Here is a 21,627-nt window from a genome sequence, read left to right as displayed (position 1 = left end):
GATGAAATAGTGATAATATTCCGCCTCACGCTTTACCATATTAATTTTTTATCTGGACCTTATTTGTACCCTGGTTCTTGACCCTTTTTTAATTTCAGTTTGTATTGCTCTCTCTGCGTCATGTCTAATGATAATGGCGGAAAACAAATACTCATCGTTGCCGCTTCAACAACGGTTCGATTACCATGTTTTGTAAAATTCACAATTCTAGATTCATTCAAAAAAATTTGAAGTGGACTCTTGATATGTGTATCCACTATACTCGATAGATGTAATGAAGTAAACAAAGACTTGCGTCACTAAGAAACCATGAGTAAATATTCGTTCAAGATTAGTATGGCTAAAACAAGAAGGTCAGTCAGATTTGGAAGCTGCCGTTTTGTATAGCTGTAACGTAGATTACGAGATTTGTGCTAGCATAAATATGTTGAACTGCTAGCATGTTTTACAAAAATGCATTGTTTTACATTTGAGTGACATCCCTAACCGACAGATCTGAGTTGTACCTATATTATTCAAATTTTGTGCTGTTGTTTTCAATGTTCTCATTTATATATATATAATATATCTTGACATTGTGAAAGCTATAAAGGCTGGGGAAAATATAGCTAGTTCGATTACAATCAATCGTTTTGTGGCGGAATGGATAGCAAACATTGAACCAAAATCCAAATGCGGGCTGGAAGTGAAACAATGAGGCTACGAAAATATAGTCAGTTGCAACGGTAATTATGAATAATATGCTAGTTATGTTTTCAAGCTATAAAATTAGCCTGTTCAATTCCCAGGTTAGATTCCAGCATATACCAATATAATCAAAACATGAATCTATTCTGAATACAGCGTACTATTTTACTAGAATTATGCATCCGCAGGCAGTCAAGTCGTCCTCTGTGAGACGTCTACCAGTCATACGCGAAGGCTCAGCACATTCGTCGTTCATTTCAAAAAGGAGTAAATGGACAAAAGCGTCAATAAAATGTAACTTTTAACAGAATATATTTCATAGTATCAGTACGAAGCGTAGAATTTGATGTCATAGCGTAATATAGCTAGCTATATGTAGGACTCAACAATAGTGTCGAAGGGCACGTTTTTGACTATCGTCATTGGGTGACATTGTTAAAATTTGTTTCATAGTGCCATTTATTTAAAACTGCGTGTTCTTTAGTTAGATTACGTTCTGAAACATCACAAAGCGTATATTCCAATTTTCAACGATTAGATCAGTTCAGATATATCCACATAGAAAATTCGTGCGCTGTGAATCAATACACTAAAACCATTTTAAATGAGCTTCAAAATGTATTTTTTTTGGTGCAGCAAGCGAGCACACACAACACAGGAACGATACTGATTCTGACCAAATATTGGAATATTTTCCTTGTAAAAGAATTCATGAAATAATGCAGGAAATTCTTGTGAGTTGGAAAAATTGATCAATTATTTATACTAAAACGTTATTTTTTTGTAATTACAGTATCTCACCCAACGTTTTTTCTGTGACGTTCAAGAAATTTCAAATATTTATGTAGCCCAGATCTGCATGTTTATATTGTGTTTTGCCTTGCTGTGGGCGGCGAATTTAAAATCCGATATTGAGCGAAAGTACATGTTGACAATATATTTTTTATTTATCAATATTTTTATTTGTTTTTAACTTCTCAAATATTGCATATTTCGTATTTCTTAAGATAGTCAGTTGATATTGTAACTGACGATGTATTTTACAGAAAAACTCATCGTTCAAGACAAAATCATCTTATGATTCACGATGCTGCGGAGATGAGGTCCGAATTATAAGTGATGAAATCAGAAATCAAGTCAAATTATTTCTCAGAGACTATTGTTTAAATAGGTGAGATTTTATGTATACCTATGAACAGGCATTGAACAGTTGAAATCCCGACCTTCAGCTTGTATTGTGGCCCAGGATCGGGATATTTATATCATGGCTAGCGAGTCGCCGGAGCTGGAGCTACCAGGAATGTTAGTGGCTTCTGCTCCTAATCATTTAATTATTTTTTCACATAATGTAATACTCCATACAAATAAGAAAATCTATCCTTTTATTAATACCTGTATATTAAAAAGATTCAAAGATTAATTTTAAAAATGGGAATGATGTTTTAGGGTAGTGGTCATACCCAAATGGCTTAGAGCCATTAGATAAGCCCGGCCTGGTCAAGGCAAAATATTCACATGCATATACAGACGTAGACGTCGTTGGTTTCAGGAAGTGATTTTTATTGCCAATATTGCCAAATAGAAACAAATATTGGTCGGATCGGTTTTGCTTTACTTGAAATTATTGTTATTTCTGACAATTAGCTCACTTTTATAATTTTTCAGATATAAGATAGTGGTGAACGTCATTGCAGGAACCTCGGAGTTTTCAGATATGATTTTTGCAAGTAGATTTGTTTGGAATCCAGAAAAGGATACTTTTGTTGAAGCCAAGCTCCAACTGAATGGGAAGTACATTGTTGCAGTACTGTACGCCGTTCATCACGAATAACTCTCTTCGTTAATTCTAAATCGAATCAAAACAGTATACACGCCTTGCAAAGTGTCCGTCTATACTGCTTCTTTTAGTAAAGTTATGCGTTCAGACGAAAGCTAACAACTTATAATTTCGGTGAATAAGAACACGATAGTTTGTATATATAAAGAAAAATGCATATTCTGAGTGTTTCTACGACTGAACTCACATGAAATTGTAGACCAATAATAAAGTTTCAGGTAAAAGGGACAATTTTGAAATTCGTCTAAAATTTATAATCTGTTTTATTTAGAATTTGTTTTTTCATGAGTACCACCACTTTTCGAAATTACCGTAATTTTTACTTTTCCTTATTGTTTACTCTCTATTTTACATCCGGAATTACGTGATAAGCATAAAGATTGCCCAGTGATGCCATCATATTATGCTCACGTCAACATGTAAACACGTTTGCTAAATACACGTTTACGTGACTTTCGCCCTACAGGTTGAATATGAGATTTCATTCTCTTATCATGCAAAGGATTTATTTATCTAACAGGCCAATGCACAAACTTACCTGATTATAAATTCTATTAATAACATATTTGAAATTTGTATGATAAAATAATTATTCGATTCTTTTGTTTCATTTTGTCCATAAAACCACATTATGTTCTAGCTTTAGGTTGCTTGTTCCCTTTTTGATAAACTATTGTAAATACTAAATTACCTCCACTGTATTTTTCTTCATTTGACATAGTATTAGATGAAATTGTACAGAAACCTCTTGAAAATAAAAATTGCAAAATCATTGGCTTTCAATCATTAGCACTGACCATAAAACACGTTGTCGAAGGATCGAGATACTGATAACTAGGACTGGGCATTTCGAATCGAATAGTGAATTATTCGAATTGGTTCAAAGCTAAATTTCGAATCGTCGCCATCTTGATTTTTTATTTCCCCCAAGGATCTAGGTTTCTCTTTTTTTGTTCATCGAAGTCATAATTTTAGCATATGACTATTCTCTGTAGTGAGGTATTGATAAAACGTGTTTGTTATTGTGTGTGAACGCTCAGTAATCTAACTGAGTGATGTATTCTATGTCTTCAGTAATTCATTTGTTAGAAGGACCAATTACTATAAAAAAGTCTTACAATTATATATTCCCAAGTATTCGAGATTCGATTCGAAAAAATTATTCGATTTGATTCTGAAATCACAAGGTATTCGACAATGCCCAGCCCTACTGATAGCCAGAAAAACCCGAATCAATCAAATAATTGTAATCCAGAAGAAATATTTCAATTTAGTATTGAAAGAATGAAAGTATATTGAAGCCATTTGTGCAATCGGCAGTGAAATATTATCATTATGACGATTATTATCGCGGTTTTTCGGTTTGGTAAGTAAAAACGTGAAATAAATTTATAACCATTTTCTTGTCTGCATAAGACGTCATCACACTTTTCAATGATGAAGGCTTGCATATACTTACGTCAGAAATAAACTCTTTTAAAGGGTCGATTGATATCGACAGCTTTTCCACTTTACATGCAGATGACAAATTAAGAAGCGATTTAAAGGAAAAGCAAGTTCATGGCTATACATAAGATAATGAGTTTATTACATTGTTCTGTGGTTTAAGACATTTTGTATCGACAATGACGAATGATATGATTCTGACGCCTAACAATTTTTCATTGATTCAATTCCCAAGAGTCATCACTTCGATAAGATCAGTCGGTCACATTCCAATTTTAATATTAAACTTTGAGCTTCAGTTATCGTAAAATGAAAGCACTGCTGAGAAATAACATCGCATCTGCTAACATTTGGTCGCTATAAAGAGAAATTCTTATTTTATCATTTAATCATACTCAGAAAGTTAAAATACTCACTTGTGATACTTAGAAAGTTAGAATAGTCACTTGGCATGCTAGTAAGATGATTGCTTTTGTTCAACAGGCATTTTCCACAATTAAAACTGATCACAGGCAGCTTTCAACTTAGCAATGAGATTAGACAATAAGTATGGTTGCATCTTCGCATTATTATTTTTTGGGCTATATTGTTTTTGCATCACTCGTATTGAAATGCTGCTTAAATAGTAAGATAATCGTTGCTAAAACTTCATAACGAGAACGTTAGAAGAATGTTGTAATATTTGGGAAAACGCATGTTAACCTTGCCGATATAGGCACAAAGTTTAAAAGAAATCCACTCTCCCCAGCAGTGAGTTTTCAATGGTTAACCGATAATATTTTCCAATATTTGCATGATTTTAAGTTAGCTAGCTTATATTCGTATTTACTTTTTGGTAAATTTTCTCAATTCTACTCGGTTACGGTAACTAAACTCCAAAGCAACATTAAGGCCATTAATATAACGTGAAAGACACACGTCGTTGCGTATGAATATCGTCGTCGGGTTAATATCAAGTTCGGCTCAAATCCATATTTCTCAACCGGATGCTGCGTTGAAGGCAAGGATTATTTTGTTCTGCATATGACTGCAATGGTTTCTTTTCTGGGTAAATGGCTTAGTTAGAACGTTTGCTTTTGTATGTTTTCACAAGTAACAGTCAGGACATGTGTTTTAGTTTTGTGGCAAACCAGACTACCGCGGTTGTGATTGATTGTTAAAAGAATGCTGTATAGTTGGAAGATATTTTTAAAATTTTCGCTATATCTGGAATTTATTTGTCTCCCTCTTAGTATTATCCTGTGCAAACACATATTCGTCTTTACAAGACAGCAGTTATAAGACCTGCGTACATTGACTTCTTGTCCGTCGATAGAGATTCAACACTTGATGCAAAATAAAATATGTATAGAAGTTTGTACAATATCGATTTATGGATAATTTAGTGCAACTCCACTCTGTTTTATTATAATATTGTACATGTTCGTACATATGCTGAAACCGGCTATTGTACGAAATATAAAAGAACTGAGGCCAGATTTAGACTTGTGTTATATAGTTTAGAACAGATGAAGAGTTTGATTCTAATTATTCAAAGCGTTGCATTGTAGGTGCCTATTGTTGAATACACTTACACAACAAGAAAATAACGAAATACGATTTTGCTGTTACGATACTGATACGAACCGAAGCTTTATTTCATAACTGCATTACATTAGCAGTTGGTCGCGCTTTTCAATAACCATACCTGGCAGCGAGTGAGTTAATGATATTACATTTGAGTGGGTGAAAATTTTCTCGATTTTCGAACAAGGTACATTGGACATTATGTGGTGATCCCTTTGCAGAGTTCTTTTTCAACATATGGTAGGTTTAGTCATGTAAGTAGAAGATTTCATAATTGTAACAGATTAGATCCTGCTTGGCATAACTAAATGTTCAAAGTGAAGAAAATGATCGAATGGAAAATGCAAATGATATTTCTTGTTTTATTTATATATTAGTTGAATACTTGCATTTTGCGTATTTAACTTTTCCCTTATCATAACTTTTTATTGAATTGATTATCATTTAGTTTTTCATTTAATTTAGGAGCTGCACTGCGCAATTTTAATAGTTGGTTTTTAAAGAAAAATTAGTGTGTCATACTTTGTTCTTTCGTTACAAATTAATTCGACAGAATTTTTCAAAAGTAAGTTGGAGTGGCCATAAAAGCAGGAAGGAATGTCGAATCGTAGTTCTTTTTAGTTTCCTTTTTAGGTAGGACTTTTTATCATAACGCGAATTAATAAATCATCAGTAAGTCGATGTAAATTATCTTTTAATGAGCTTGCCCGGTTACTAAGAATGATACGTTTCGTCGTTCCGTTTTTTCGATCGATAAATAAAACCGCGATTACTTCCCTTTGGCGACATATATCAAACTTTAATATATAAATTAATGCTGAAGGCTTCTAGAGATGAAATTCGCCTCGTACCGAATAGTATGAAATCACAAACATTATTTGGAAAACTGAGATTGTTCGAAGGGGTTAAATATCCATACAAATAACTATTTTTGTGCAATTTTCACGATATGTTACAAAAATTATTATTCAAAATCATATTTATTTAGTAATTTGAGACGCAAGATAGAACCCTAAGCTCAGGCGACGTAACTATTTTATAAATTATATTGAAACTAGAGTAATATATCATATTAATTAATCATGATAACATAATATTCTCATACAATTCAATGCTAAATATTCTGTCAAGATCGCTTCCAAGGCTGATCTCCTCAACTGACAAGACAGTACGATTGCTGAAGCAAACAGAATCTTACAAGCGTAAAGAATTACTCATTGGTCCGACATAATGTCAAATTATATTATTATTATTAAAAACGAATTAGAACCGACTCCGAAAAGATGTCTCTTCGTGTCGACGATTTTTCAATAAATAATTCAACATTTGATTAGAGACCTTCTCACGTCGTAAAGACGACGAAAACTCGATAGAGCATTACATCGGTGATCTTAGATGTCACAAATACAAAGGTTGCCAGTGTCAGCTATTATTATTCATTCACGCCGAACAGATAGACAGTCAAGACGAAACATTTCTGAATTTTGTGCATAAGAATGTAGGCAAAGACATCGAACGGCGAGAAAAATAAAATTGAATTTCATCGATCTCAAACTATCGCTATGATTCTAAAACATGTTTCAAAACAGAGGAGCGAATGTTGTTGGCTTTTGACTGAGTAGGTTAACACATAGTTTGAATTTTTGTGCTTCGTGTTGAGTTTCTCGGGTCGATTTGAAGGGTAAAATTCAATTGAGATAGCACGCATATTCAACGATTTGAAACAGCATCTTTGGAATAGAGTTAGGCATGTGCCGTCGGGAAAAATTCCAGTTGATTAACTCTAACTGTAAGTCTGTGCTTACTTTAGTTTAGGAGTTTGAATAACAATATTCCGATATAGTTTAGTTTTTAGCTTGTATCGTTTTTGCGAGAGAAAATGCTGCCTCACATATAAAATCATATATAGGTGTAAGTAAATGTAAATCTAAATGCTTTAAACAGTAATTTGTGAATAGCAGATTTCAAATTTTACCAGGAGTATCTTTCACCTGTAACACATTTCCAACATGCTGAGTGATGCGATTTTAACATGTTGATTTTAAAACGCCAATTCATAAAGGAAAATGTAAGATAAACTAGAAGTTCTATCTATTCATTTCGGGTAAATCAAACCTCATTCCCTCAAATGTCTTTGATGAAAATAATAACTACACCGTCAAGTTAGTATATTTCTTGAAGAATTTGCGCAATATTTTTTTTTTTGGAAGGTTGAAGTATTTTAATATACGTTTTTCATACGCGATTAGTGACTTTAAATTACAAAAACAGAAGATAAGTAATAAGTATTTTAGTTTGGAAAAGTGGTAACTGGAAACCCCGTCGAAGTAAATTTCTCTAGAGAACTCAGTGAAACAAGAAAAAATTCGGTCTTTTTTGAAAAAATTCAATGGAAATATTGAGCACTAAATGCATTTTCTGTCAACTATAAGAGTTTGCGACTCTTTTAAGGGTTTAAAATTGTAATTGTTTTACACCAAAATTTACACCTTTTTCGTACTTTTTGTCAGTACTCCAGATGCGTTATCTTGTTTTCATTCTAGCAAAACTACTAAATTAAATTTAAGTATAATATAATCTGACGCGACTGCGAAAATCTATTTTCCTTGGGGAAGATAAATGGGAAAAATTCAACTGACCTGTCAGTTTTATCGCATGAATAATAGTTAATTAATTTAAAATGGTTGGCCGCAGTTTAGGGATACTATATATGAATGAAACGTACCCGAAGCCAGAATCTGGGAGAAAAACCTTTCAAGGTGTTGTAAGTTTATACAGTATATACAATATTTCAATTTAATGTAATGCTGCACTAAACAACTGTTGATATATGTTCGACAGGGGTGTTGGATTATAGAAAATGGCCTTTTGTTTCAGAAAATGGCTTTTTGTGAAGAGATTAGCATAACGCTTGAACGTCTGCTAAATGCAAGGCAATATACCATCAATTATTCAAAGATTTAGCAATAGCAATAAAAATCTTGGACTTATTGTATGTACTATTTATCCTGAATTTTGGAGAGTTGCTTTTGTCTGAGAAATAGTCTAATTTATACTGCTAAACAACATGCATTTTATTTTTTTTTAGTACGTAGCATATCTATCTTATTCCATTAGATAGATTTTTATCGATTTACAAGAGTGGCGACTAAACGTGAATTCAAATCTAATTTAAAGTAAGATTAGTTTTCGATCTTGTTCGTCGATATTTTGGTGGCTGTTTTTTCAAATTAAAATCGTTTTTAATCTGAAAGTTATAAATAGCCAGGAATTACGGAAAATCTGATTTATTTATATCAAATGTAATTATTTAATCCAAAAGCATGTATCAAGTATGGAAGAAGCTCATCTTCATCATTATTTATGATTCAAGCGTGGCCAGACATATGGCTTTGCTTATGATCAGTAAAACACCCATAGCAACGTGAAAAAGCAAATATGCTTGGGATGTTATCTCGCACCATTCTTCCGAACAAGGCCTTCTATAAATAAAATAAAAAACCTTATATCAAATCAAATTGTTACAACTGATCGATGGATTTAAATTAGAGTTCGAATTAGTTATACGGAATAAAGAACATACGGGAGGCGTTCTGTTATTTGCTTTAATTATTTCTCAACTAGCGTTCACGAGTGAGAAAAGCCGGCTTAACGACGCTTTTTCTGTCAATATCAAGTGTTTGTCGCATGTCTGTTAAGTGGTAAGTTATAAGAAATGACCGTGAATTTGAATCATGTTCATTGCAGTACAAGTATGTGGTAATGTTTTATATATAAGTCAAATATATAGCTATGATAATATATACTTGCCATTTAGAAATAGTGCAACAAAAGTTCAAGTACTTGACAACACATATAGGCTATGCAATGCATATTATTTGATTTTTCACGCTGAGTGTTTTATACCCATGGGACTATACGGCCTCGTCAGTAAAATAGCATTTATCGACTAATAAAGCCTACGTTAGCTGTATGTTTAATTGTATTTTGCTTTTCCTACGAGAAACATATGAAGGCGGTTTTGTTCATGAACAAGAAAGCTGATAGCAGTTTAGAAAGTTTATTGTGAAGTAAGTAGAGTATTACAGATAGTGGAATGAGGCAGGTGGAACTTATGACGATACGTTTTGCCGTGTATGTGAAGAATATTGTTAACAAACAATGCTCAGATTTTTTCCAGCTGAATAGCTTGCAAGCGAAAAAAAGGACAGGAAAAATGGGATAAAAGATAGATTTGCCACGACCTTCAGTATAGAGGAAATCCCCATCTGTGTTTTCTAACCTGTTAAGAAATGATTTCAGCATTATGGGTTAATAATAGATTCTATTGTGAAACGTCGTCTATCTATTTCACGGTACAAACCATGATATATATATTGTAAAACTCTCAGTTATATCAATACTGTGTCGAACTTGGATACTTTTTTGATATAATGCTTGGTATTAGTTTGTTTCCACCCTCCAAAAAACCATTACTGTTGCAACCATGTTTCTACTTCGTAAATCCTATACACCCGTTGACCTGGGAACATTGACCTGACATTGATTGCTATGCGTTGTAAGTCTTATGATGTGGGTTGAAGCTCTCATCGGGATAGTGATTTGCACATGCCCGCCACTACAGTTATAGGTACGCCGGATCGGAAATATAGAATTCGACCCAAACAAAGTACCCTGTAAACCGCCTTAGTGACCACAAGGTTTTTTTCCCCTTCGTTAATTGCTGTTTTAATTTTATTTTGTTGATCAGTGAAACTTCCGTCGATGAGCAATATAATTTAGATTAATTGTTTAGGTTCGACAGGATTTGTGTTAACAGCAGTTATACATATTGTGGAGCCTAAATATAAACGTGAGAACTTAAAAGCAATTGAAGCCCTGATTAGACGTCTTTATCTTGCGTTTCAAATGTACTCAGTCTGAGTAAGCCCGCATCAAATTCTATTTCTCCATCAGCAAAATAGATCCCCCAAAAAAATTGTATGATTGTTAGTTTTCTATAGTTATGCTAACATTAATGTAAGAATAAAGTTACGAGCTTTCTCTATTTTTTGTTGAAGAGTTCATCCAAAAAACTACTCTTAGGCCTTTATATATATTTCTATTCTATATAGTGCATTCTAATAAACATTTTTTCAGGATTTTCAATCACTGTTGTTTTGATGCTTAAAATAAATTCTTAATTTTATTGTTCAAAAGGATAACACAAACAACTAAAACGTCTAGATACGTTATAGATAGATTTTGAACGAAAATTGATACTTCTTCTTTTGTAGCCTTCCTGATTTATATCGAGCTTGGGTATTTATGAAACAAAATATGAGAAGAAATGGACTTGTGAATATTGCAACTTAGTGAATTTTCGTGGAGTGATATTTGGCAGGACTCGTTTTATAAACAAAGAAAATTTATTTGAAGTAGAATATTTTGTATAGACGATGTTATAATGCACTGTTTATCCTTCTCTATACTAGTCACAACCTTAATTTTTATAATATACTTTCAGAGGCATATACATAAAAAGTTAAGCTCTTTAATAATGTAGACTTGACAATGTTTCGTTATGATAATGCTGCTGACGGTGGTATTGGAGGCAGTGGCGGAGGGGGAGTGTCGTCACGAAAAGCTCATCCTATTTTCAAGACAAAGTCTGCTAGCGATGGAGGTTCGACAAGCAATTCCTACAATGGTTCCGGATTTTGGAATCTCTTTGTTTGCAGTGTAAGTATATACATTACATTTTTTTGTGATATAGTAAAAAGATGGACTCGCTGTTGCAACAAATAGGACAGACAAAATATAAAAAACCCAACGTTTGGTTTAGAATTAGTTTGAATCGAAAATAAAAGTAAATCCTTTTATCACATCGTTATCAGTGCAGCCATTTTACAAATTATGTCAACTTTTTGTTTATTTGGATAATACTCAACGTAATATGCAAAAGTTTGTACGTATACCTAAGGTCAAAATATAGCATGCTCAAGAACCATCGTCATTTTCAAAATTGGTATTGCCCCATATTTGACAATATATAGCATTTATAATTTATATATAATTTCAACTGTATTCGAACCGTCAAAGATGTTCAAACTTTCTGTGTTTGATATCGTCTCGCCGACCTGGCGTGAAATTGACATACTGAATATACCAGGATGACCCCCAAAAATCGAAACCGATAAATTTCTTAATTACTTCCGTAAAAATAGAGCAATTCATTAATTCAGTAAAATCCCCATAGAGGAGTGTGTGTGAGTGATTTCACGATTTTGCGCAACGCGTGCAAGTCTGTCTCCTATGTCTAGAAGGTGATTTGGAACATATTCTAGATTGAACCTAACTTTTGTGCAAAGCTTCCTAGATTCCTTAAACTTTCGGGTACAATCATGCACAAACAGAAGTTGAAGTATAAACAAAATCTAATGATTTTTTTCATTTTTGTAGAGGTATGGGCTCCGTTTTTTCGCTAATCCCGTATGTATGTATATCTATAGCATAAAATTTATAGATGTGTGCTTGAATAAGTGTAAGTTGTAAATCCCCCTTTTAATCTGAATAGTTGAGTTGGGCAAAGACTTCAGGTTACAATTCCAATGATTTCATCAACTTCCGTTTTTTGTCACAAATTGCATTTTATTGATCGCTTTTGTGCAACTTGCAATTTAGTATACAATTTATAATTAAATTAAATTTCTAAATAAAAAAAGTTCTCAACACCTGTTTATTAAAAATTGTTTTACAAAGCATACAAAAACAAGATCGTGTTTCCTTATATTTGAAGTTTGTGCCATCTTATTCTTTAGTTGTACTAGTAGAAACCGCATGATGTTACGAATGTCACAACGTCGAAGATGTCAATAAATAAGGAGGTATAGCTATATAGCGGGTCGATATAAGGCGACAAAATCGATTATCAGATTTTGTTTTGAGGTCCAGTAACTAGTGTTGAGAGTTATATGTTAAATAGAAATATACCACCGATATGGAAATATGTTATCAATATATTGTTATAACAGAATTGAGTCATTTAGCGAATATTTATTACAATATGTTCCAGCTAGTTAGACTACGCCCTGATGATGAGCCGATTGTTAGCAAAAAAATGACTTTAACTGTGTGTTGATGAAAATTTTGGTTGTTGGGTTAAAATATATTCCGATTCTTCCCAAATGTTGGTATTTTCTAGATTTCGTCAGCTCTTTCGCCCAGTCGTTTTTTTAAAATATAGGTTTACGCTTCTATAGGAATCGGTGGATATTTATTGTAATATGATCTAAATCACTGGTTCTCAACCAGTGGGCCATGGCCCACTGCTGGGCCACAGAGACATTTTCAGGCGAGCCACGAATCTATTGAATATTGCGATTGTAATAGCAATGGATATGCTGCTGTTTTTTTGTTATAGGGTGTTCTCCTTATTATTATTAGAGTGGAGTGTCTATCTTTGCAGAAGTTCATTTTTGTTTTTCTCGTTGTTTTTCTATTTCATGATAAAGTTAATGTGCCACAGAATTACTGTGCATATTCTGTGCTATTCTATTGTATAGAACGATGTACTCCTCAGAAACTAGTAACAATGAATGCTTCTTATCAAATTTTATGTCTGTAACTTATTCATTAGTTGTTTGAAGGTAGCACAAAAGTAAGAATTTTTTGAACCAGTCTATTATTTTTTACTGTCCGTGTTCATTTTATAACTAAAATCCGCTCCCATCTTTTCATCTCTTAATAAACTAAACAAATTGTTGTTTTGATTCGGTCTAGCTCGTTTTTGAGGTTTTATCGGAAATTTATTTTTTAATTTTGGAGGCAATTGTGTTATTTGCGTATAGAACGAGTGAAGCACGCGATAAACTTCAACGTGGTTTTTCTGAAGAAAGCACTTTTTATCACATGAATTTTTTGAAAACAGTTTTCCCCAATTATGCAGTATTTTAGTATATTACTAGAGTCAAAAAACGTGACGTTTTATCACCCAAATGGTCTGAAATCAACAATAACTCATAGTTGTGACATTTTGCAACGATTGCCACACGTTTCCTTTACTATGAAAATCTTGTGAATTTGTTATACTTTTTTGGTGTATGTCAAAATGAAGTAAAGCCTCGGAACGGGTAAAAAGCTTTTGCGGTCCTTTTTCCGGCCTAGTCACCTGATTGTGTAAATCAGGCTTGAGGATAATGAATCGAGTACCGGAAAGATTTTCATCTTTGCGTTGCAATGCCACTAATATCCTTTTTTCAAATGATTTTGTTAATTTTCTTCAATGTAAAATATTTACACCGGGATGACTTCATAGTGTTTAAAGAATATTTTGTCTGGGTATTTATTTGGCAATTGTAGCTCAACACCTAAGATTTGAGTTAAAGTTGAAACGCTATCACTCAACTTTGAGTGAGAAGAAAACGATCGAACTTGAAACTAATTTGCGTATAAACATGCGTCTATTGCGAAAGAGGTGCATCCAATAGGAGTCCAAGTTTATTCGGAATAAAAGGAAGCCTGTGCTTTGTTGAGAAACCTCGAAATATTGACATTGAAACATCCAAGTTAAAAGAAATTCCCGGGAGTATTTTGCGTCAGTAAAATGAATTTTCTCAAAAATTGCAATGTCTATTTTGGCAATAAAACCATGTTAACAAAAGCGTGAAATGGAGTAATGTGGTCTCTGTGCCAGCTGGCAATGTATTTAAAGCGTGAAAAAGAGCAGGATTTTTTTTTATTTTATTTCCCACTGCGGAAAACGAGGCCGCGATGGACTCTGGGAATAGAAAAATATGCCGTGATCCGTGAATTCTGAATTATATATGAAACGCGTTATAGAACAGTTATTCACATTTCACTTATACTTGGCCAGGGTGTTATCAATTTCAAATGTAAGATAAATTTATCCATTCACCTAATGAAATATGCAAATAGAACACTAGCGCGAACTACTATAATGTTTAATTAAAATGGCCATATGTGGCAATTAACGCCTGTTAAAATAAATGATGTATGACTTTGGTAAAATTACATATGTTCCGCGCATACAAAATTTTCAAACCCACTCGACTGTAAAATGACATCTAAATTAAATTGACTTTCTAAAATAGTTTTTTTTTGCTCTGAAATGAGCTGAAAATGGATGCCTAAAACAACATAATGAAAGCTTGTCAGAAATTAAATTAAACTCAATTCAATATTTTAAATTTGAGTTTTCTTTTGGCGCCTTGAATTACAACTAATATCAAGAAAAGTGTCATCGTCATTGTGGCGCTCCTATAAAACAATTTGAAAATATTTCAAAGACTTTTTCTGACCCACGTTGTTTTTATGCTTATGTTACATTTCCTTAGAACTTACTCATATTCTTTTCTGATATGGAAATATTTGATTGAAATATATATATATATATGTTATGTGTGCGTCATTTTGTACCTTCCGTTTTTGCTGGAAAAGGTAGTTAAACTGAATAATCGAGCATATAAGGCGTATGTGAAGATTTTTAGGAAGGATAGTTGCACGTCCTTAATGATAATTGTCACACCTTGATGCAACGATTTATTTCAACATTTGGGTATTTTAAATTGGTCAACTGGACGAATAATGTTAATTTCGTTCATTTCTAATTCAGCCATTTTAAAACGTCTCTGTGAGCTAATCTACATATATTTGTTGAAATTCAAATCAATGATGTTTTTGCAATGAATTCATTGGTATTATCTATTTTTGATGGCTCTCCAAACATAAAACTTTTTAGAGAGGTCGTGAGTTTGTTAAGCCTAGATTATGTTGGAGTATTACGCTCATGACTGTCGGTCGTTGATTTAATAATGTAATCATATTACCATGGAAACGTAGTTTATCTTTATACACAGGCAGATATAATGTATGCAGAAATTATTTTTGTATCCCAATTATTCATTCCTTCCAGTAATAAACTTATAATCTTAATGAAAGCGTATAATTTAATGAATCATGCAATTGTTCGGTCCGTGTCAAAATGAGTTTTGCGGCTTTGATTCCCTCGTTACTCGTGAATAATTGATAAATAAAATTCAATTGATGGACCTTCATAAAGGACATCAAATGGCGGACATGGGGTTCATACAAACCACCTGAGTTGGCTTGATGCACACTTTGTTAGCCTAATTAATTCCCTCATTACACTCGTTCCGGATGATCGTCTACAGTACACTGTACAGTCACACTTGGCGTGATTGTATGATCATAACCATAAGTAGAGATTACAGTCTTGAGTGTGGGACTATGTAGTTTACGACAAACATAGGTGATTTTGGCATGTGTCAATATTATTCGGCCTAATTTTACTAAATGTATTGAAGATTCGGTAAAATTTGTTTCTTTGTACTTCTTCGTGATACTTTTTAATATGATCTGCGTTCGGCCCACATTGTTTCACATTTGTATGTATTTAATTCAAGAATTGCATTCTTGTGATGGATTCCGATTCTAACGCATGTCAGTGGATATTTATATGATATATTATTAAAATTCTGTGGCATTTAAATACAGTCACTTTCTGCTAATTTCAACGACGTTTCTTATGTTACGCTTTGAGTAACTTGGCGTTTGGTTGCGATTTGGGTCGATATGGCATCGTTCTTTGTAGGTATTTGCATACATATTAATATGATTCTGAACTCAGATAGTGTCGTCCGATGTGGAGCACCCAATGAACTACCAAAAGATTAAGGAGTGCAGCTATTCTCATTTTGGAGCGTTTCTTTGTGTCAAATCAAAATATACAAAATACTGTATTCTAAACTTCTGCAAAAGTATCAAATGCATGATTGATATTTTCTCACTCCTTTGGATGCTTTTTTTATATTGATTAGTTTATAATTTTGCATTAGCTATATTTATTCACGATGGTCCATTTTGAAATATTTCAAAACACCATTTTCGATTAGTTACTCCCTATTAGCAGTTGATTAACAAGATGAATAATAGACCTTAGTCATTCAAAACCCATCCTACGCGCCAAAAATAAAAGTGGCTTAAACAAAGCAATTTTAACATTAGCTCCTATGGGAAATGTGATCACCAGAGCAGAAATTTGCATTATTTGTAATTTTCCAATTAACTTTCATTGTAGACTTGTGCAGTTTTGGGAATAAAATATTTTTTTTCATATTCTTTGATATTTTTATAATGATAAACATGGTCAAGATTTTTGATCATCGTTCATTGAAATTTTAATGGACGTGGTGTTTCCGCTGGCGTCTACCTCACTATACCATGACATTCTGCCAACGCGTTGTGATCTGTGTAATATGCGATTCAACTGCTCGTGCTTTTTATTCTGTAGTAACAGAATACCGGGACCACAACATACCGTGTTTGGCGCTAAGTTTAGCTGGAATGGTAGTTTATTCACATTCACGTATTCAGTCTGATTCTCTTATCCTTACTGGCTTTGTGCATATCCTACCGATACACTGGTACAGCTGCCCTGGTGATGACATTCCCCATTAGCGCAAATGTTAAAATTGTTTTGTTTATGCCACTTTTATTTTTGCGCGTAGAATGGGTTTTGAATGACTAAGGTCTGATTAATTGTCGCAGCAAAATTCGAAAGCGGTATTTATTATCCTATGACACTAGAGATATTTTTTTTCTGCGAATTTCATCGAAACACGTCGAGGTCGATTACTACTTTACTTCGTGCGTCAAGCATTACCCAATAGATAAAAATAAAATTGTATAGATCTTGAATGTGATGTGAATGTCTTATACAGACACGGGTGGCTTCTATTTTTAATAAAAAATATGCAGCATATTATCTTGTTGAACACGTAGCGGACCTATGGATCGTTTTGTTATTATGTTGTTGTTGTTCTTGTTCTCTGCGTTACTTCCCATTGTTATTATCGTCATTGATTACTGGACGAATTGCTTTGAAATTTTCAGTGGGTAAAGATTGCATTCTTTGCTAGAAGAAGGTTATTACTTTTATTTATTCTTGAATTTCCTATGAATCCTGTGGGGTCTGATATTTCATCCAAAAATTTGCAGTATTAATTTTCACACTTGGGAACACTGTTTTTAACTTATTTCAAGCGGTTCCGCGATCGAATATCATGCCTACAGGTAAGGTACTGCATATGATTTTCGTAGAATTGATGATAACATATTTTGTTTTGCCCTACGTGTTCATATATTTGAAAAGTTTTACCAACCAAGGTTTTCTACAAATTTCTGCTCTGTAAAATTGTGCCGTTCCCTACTTGTAAAATCGGTTAATTTGCTCCAACTGTTTACATGCATCTGCAAAACGTACATATTTAATACAATAAATGACGGTCTTGGCATTTCAATAATTTCTATCCTTGTTGTTTTGAAATGACGTTTTTAAGTGAGAGCCTGTGACCTTGCCACCTTATATAAATCATTTTCTAAGTATACAGCAGAAACCATAGATTGTTTAGTAAAGGTATAACTAACTATCCTGATTGTATACCAATGCATAATTCAGGTAGAGCGCTACTAATCTTTACATAAAAGATTAAATTTATGAACATTGGAATTATAGGACCATCTAAAAAGTAATCACTTAAATACGGCGCTGATGGATTGTCTATCTATGAACATTGAATCACTTGTTGTTTCATTTTACTTACATATGTGTAGATGCCTATTTTATAAATACTTGGACTGTTCCTGTGACAACCTCCATAGTATGTAGGCTATAGTATAGTTTTTAATACGGAATATGTCGTCTGTATACTGTGTGCTGCTTTGGTATGAGATTTCAGTAGTCGTACTCTTTTTAATTCAGAACATAAAAGATTGATTTTTTTCGTTTAAGATCAAGATGATAATAGTGCTTTCAGGCAATACAATGATATGCGTTAGAATAGCTGCAGAAATTACACACAAATGCAGTACCCTACAATCACGAAATTTTATTTCTTGTGCTTTATCATGTATTTCTATTTCAGATTAATTTGAACAACAGTGATCCTAGATTTCGACCTCCCATTTGTTGCGTCATTGTGGGAACAGTTGTCATAGCAATTGGAATCGTCGCCTTATCCTTCAGGGAGTATACGGTTGTATTAACTTCTGGCGCAGTTGTTACTGTCTTGGGAGCTGCCATTGTTATTATTTCTTTCGTATGGTTGTTTATCACAAGACAAAAAATATTGAAGGCTTTACCTCTGAAAGCTGCCACTATATCCAGGACTTGTCCAGAGCATGGTGTTTTAGACGATTGTTATTTAACTAAGCAAAAACTGCCACCGGACCCTATTATGTCACGCGGCTTAGTGAGTATATATTATAGAAGTTGTGAAGATACCATACCGGGTTTTAAAAAAAATATTCCGGGCACAAAATCAGTGCGAGTTCCGCCAACTGAAGGTTTTACACCCGTAGAATCGACTTGTTTTCAGTTGATATCAGGAAAAGTGGACAAAACATCGGGTACAATTCATCGTGCTCCTGACTTGATATCAGGTATGATGTGTATTTAGTTTTGTTGGAGCCAATTCAAATAATTTTATTCATCCGCAAATGTGAAAGTGTACTATGCTCATCTCTCCGTTAATTAATACGTTGGCATTGCGGATGATTGAAGCCAGCTTCATCGAGTAGATCCTTATAAATGAGTGAATGTATGCTCGGCGATATTTCTATGCAAATATACGATTGTATAGAAAGTTAGATGAGTAATTACAGATATACGAGGCCTCCAGGTCGATATTTTCAAGTGTTACATCATATATTTTAAATATGTTAAGCTACCACATAATATATATTTTGCTACTCCAATATGGAAGTGGTGGATATAACCATAATATTTTAAATTACAAGATAAGTTTGGTTTGTTTCAAATTATTTTATAACAAATTAGTTCCAACAGCATATTTTATCGACAGAACTGTACATATTTCGACAAGTATTGTTTTTTATTTAAATGCAGTCTCGTAGCTGGGCATTTGTCGTATTTTTGTGTCTTGGGTGAAAGTTGTTATTTCAACCCATCGATGACTTTTAACTGAAATCTTCTTCGTTGCCGAATCAAAGTAATGATATTTACTTAACATAAGTGCGATATTTATACTTTCTTCATTTAAATTATTTCCCAGTACGGCATTTTTACACATTCATCATACTTGAGTTGGAATTTCTCTCCGTCATGTGAGACTCGTATCGCAATTTTGAGATTACCATTCAAGAGGCGTATCTGATTGCCAATACGATATATCGGGATAAAGATTGCATCGAATTTAGTTGAAATAACATAATCAATCATATTTTGCAGGAGACGAGTCACAGGGCGAAGAAAAATATATAGCACCGAGACGGGCTTCAACTGAAAATGGAGGAAGGACATTGCCTGCTACACCAAGATTAAACTCAAATATTGAAAATGAGATGAAAAAACAACTTGATGAAATTACACATACTCGCCACGTACCGAAACAAAATTCTGAACCAAACTCTTACCAGCCAGAACCGCATCGGGGTTCTAATTATGATCAGTCCAGGCAAAGAAAACGGTCAGACGAGAGGGGGAATATACCTTCTAGAAATTATAAGGACCAAATAATAACGGTAGAACAAAATTCACAAGAAAACAACCGTAAATTCAAAGACCACGGTCGAATGTCAACTTCGCATGCAAATGTTTATAGGACTGACTTTCAACCAAATAAACGACATCGATAGATCAAACGTTTTATTTGATCAAAGTAATTTAGCTCCAAGCGATACCCTATTAATTTCATTTCTTGTCGACATTTCATTTGAATAACCGTATGTTATTCAGACAAAAAGTTCCTATGGGCAAATGCTATAGGCACGGTCTGTCACCAGTAATTATAATATTACTGTGGAAATGTATGCTCTTTTACCAAAAATAGTAGCAATATATTCCAATTGACTATTCCTATTAAAAATACGGAGAACTGTTTATTGTATTTCACGTTTTTTACTAACAGTAACGAGTTTATAGATCAGTTACTTCGACGAAAGACTTGCCGTTTGAAGTTCGTCAGTACGAATTAAGACTTGTCTATTGTTTGCAGGTCAACCGTTTACAGCCAGACTCTCTGTGCCAAAAGAACAACTGTTTACGATAGTCAACCTTAGACAATAAAATATGTAATGTTATCCCAGCGACACTAGTTTCTGCCGTATTACTTGATGTATAAATAACATTGCATTGCACCCATTCAACATGATCTTTGTAATCTTATGAACTCCGCACAAATAAACCGATCTTGTTATAGAGGCGAGTAACAGGTCATAATTCATTAGTCCTGTTGAAATTGGAAAATTCTGCATTTTTAGGCGTACAGGATGGAACAACAAGATGGAATATAGAGATAACGGCTTGATTAACTCGTTTTATTAATTTCTGTGTGAGCGCATCAATTTTGAGAGTTTAAAGACTCAAGAATCGCGTTAATATTGATGACTGAAAAAAATATCCGGTTTGGGAAATGAATAGACTAACTCTGTGAAATCTAACGACATTTTTATATTACGTTGTACATTTTTCATTTTTATTAGATTTGAAACTTAATCTTTTCGACGTATAAAATACGTTTGGATTACATTCTTATTTGATTATATTTTTAATGTCATAAATATCAATATTAATAATAAACTGAAATAAAATATATATTCATCTCTATGAATTTCATATCGTGGGAATATAATAAAAATCGTCTTAAATGCAGTGACCGGAAAATGAGAGAAATATTAAAACGCTGATTCAAAAAAGTTTTTTCTTACAGTCAAGCACAGAAATACCAACAATGTCTCTGTAAATAACATAATAAACGTGTCACACCACGAACGCAAAATTAGCTGTCGTTCTAATGTGCATTCATTTCTACAGGCAATTGATTGATTTGAATTGTGCAAAATATGTTTGGATGAATTTCATGTCTATGCTTCCGTGTACATTTGTACCTGCATACGTTTGCACCCGTGATATTTGAACCCACGGAGATACGAACCTCACCAGATTTCAGCTCCCGTATACAGTTTACCCCCACGGTTACGTGCACCCATGAACAATCTCACACATGGGCGTTTGTGCCCATGTCCATGTGGATATTTACACTCATGAACAT

At 33.5% G+C, this 21,627-nt stretch overlaps 2 protein-coding genes across 2 annotated transcripts; both read left to right on the top strand.

Annotated features, from left to right (window-relative positions):
- The first annotated feature begins 331 nt into the window (after nucleotides 1-331).
- On the top strand, nucleotides 332-3,296 carry LOC120335932 (dynein light chain Tctex-type 5-like). Its single transcript, XM_039403559.2, has 5 exons — nucleotides 332-725; nucleotides 860-981; nucleotides 1,324-1,421; nucleotides 1,734-1,858; nucleotides 2,353-3,296. The coding sequence occupies exons 1-5, from the start codon at nucleotides 673-675 to the stop codon at nucleotides 2,516-2,518; spliced, it is 564 nt and encodes a 187-aa protein (XP_039259493.1). The 5' UTR covers nucleotides 332-672; the 3' UTR covers nucleotides 2,519-3,296.
- Nucleotides 3,297-11,043: 7,747 nt separating this feature from the next.
- On the top strand, nucleotides 11,044-21,182 carry LOC120335889 (uncharacterized). Its single transcript, XM_039403510.2, has 3 exons — nucleotides 11,044-11,257; nucleotides 18,481-18,997; nucleotides 19,806-21,182. The coding sequence occupies exons 1-3, from the start codon at nucleotides 11,090-11,092 to the stop codon at nucleotides 20,210-20,212; spliced, it is 1,092 nt and encodes a 363-aa protein (XP_039259444.1). The 5' UTR covers nucleotides 11,044-11,089; the 3' UTR covers nucleotides 20,213-21,182.
- Nucleotides 21,183-21,627: the final 445 nt, after the last annotated feature.

The sequence above is a fragment of the Styela clava genome, chromosome 2, assembly GCF_964204865.1.
Source record: "Styela clava chromosome 2, kaStyClav1.hap1.2, whole genome shotgun sequence".
Taxonomy (NCBI): Eukaryota; Metazoa; Chordata; class Ascidiacea; order Stolidobranchia; family Styelidae; genus Styela; species Styela clava.
The sequence above is the reverse complement of the archived record's forward strand: the minus strand, read 5'-3'. Positions and strand labels throughout refer to the sequence as shown.

Coding starts and splice junctions, on each gene's coding strand:
- LOC120335889 (XM_039403510.2), top strand. CDS start 11,090: ATGTTTCGTTATGATAATGCTGCTGACGGTGGTATTGGAGGCAGTGGC. Junction 11,258..18,480: donor GGAATCTCTTTGTTTGCAGT/GTAAGTATATAC, acceptor TTTCTATTTCAG/ATTAATTTGAACAACAGTGA. Junction 18,998..19,805: donor TGCTCCTGACTTGATATCAG/GTATGATGTGTA, acceptor CATATTTTGCAG/GAGACGAGTCACAGGGCGAA.
- LOC120335932 (XM_039403559.2), top strand. CDS start 673: ATGCGGGCTGGAAGTGAAACAATGAGGCTACGAAAATATAGTCAGTTG. Junction 726..859: donor AAATATAGTCAGTTGCAACG/GTAATTATGAAT, acceptor CTATTTTACTAG/AATTATGCATCCGCAGGCAG. Junction 982..1,323: donor GACAAAAGCGTCAATAAAAT/GTAACTTTTAAC, acceptor TTTTTGGTGCAG/CAAGCGAGCACACACAACAC.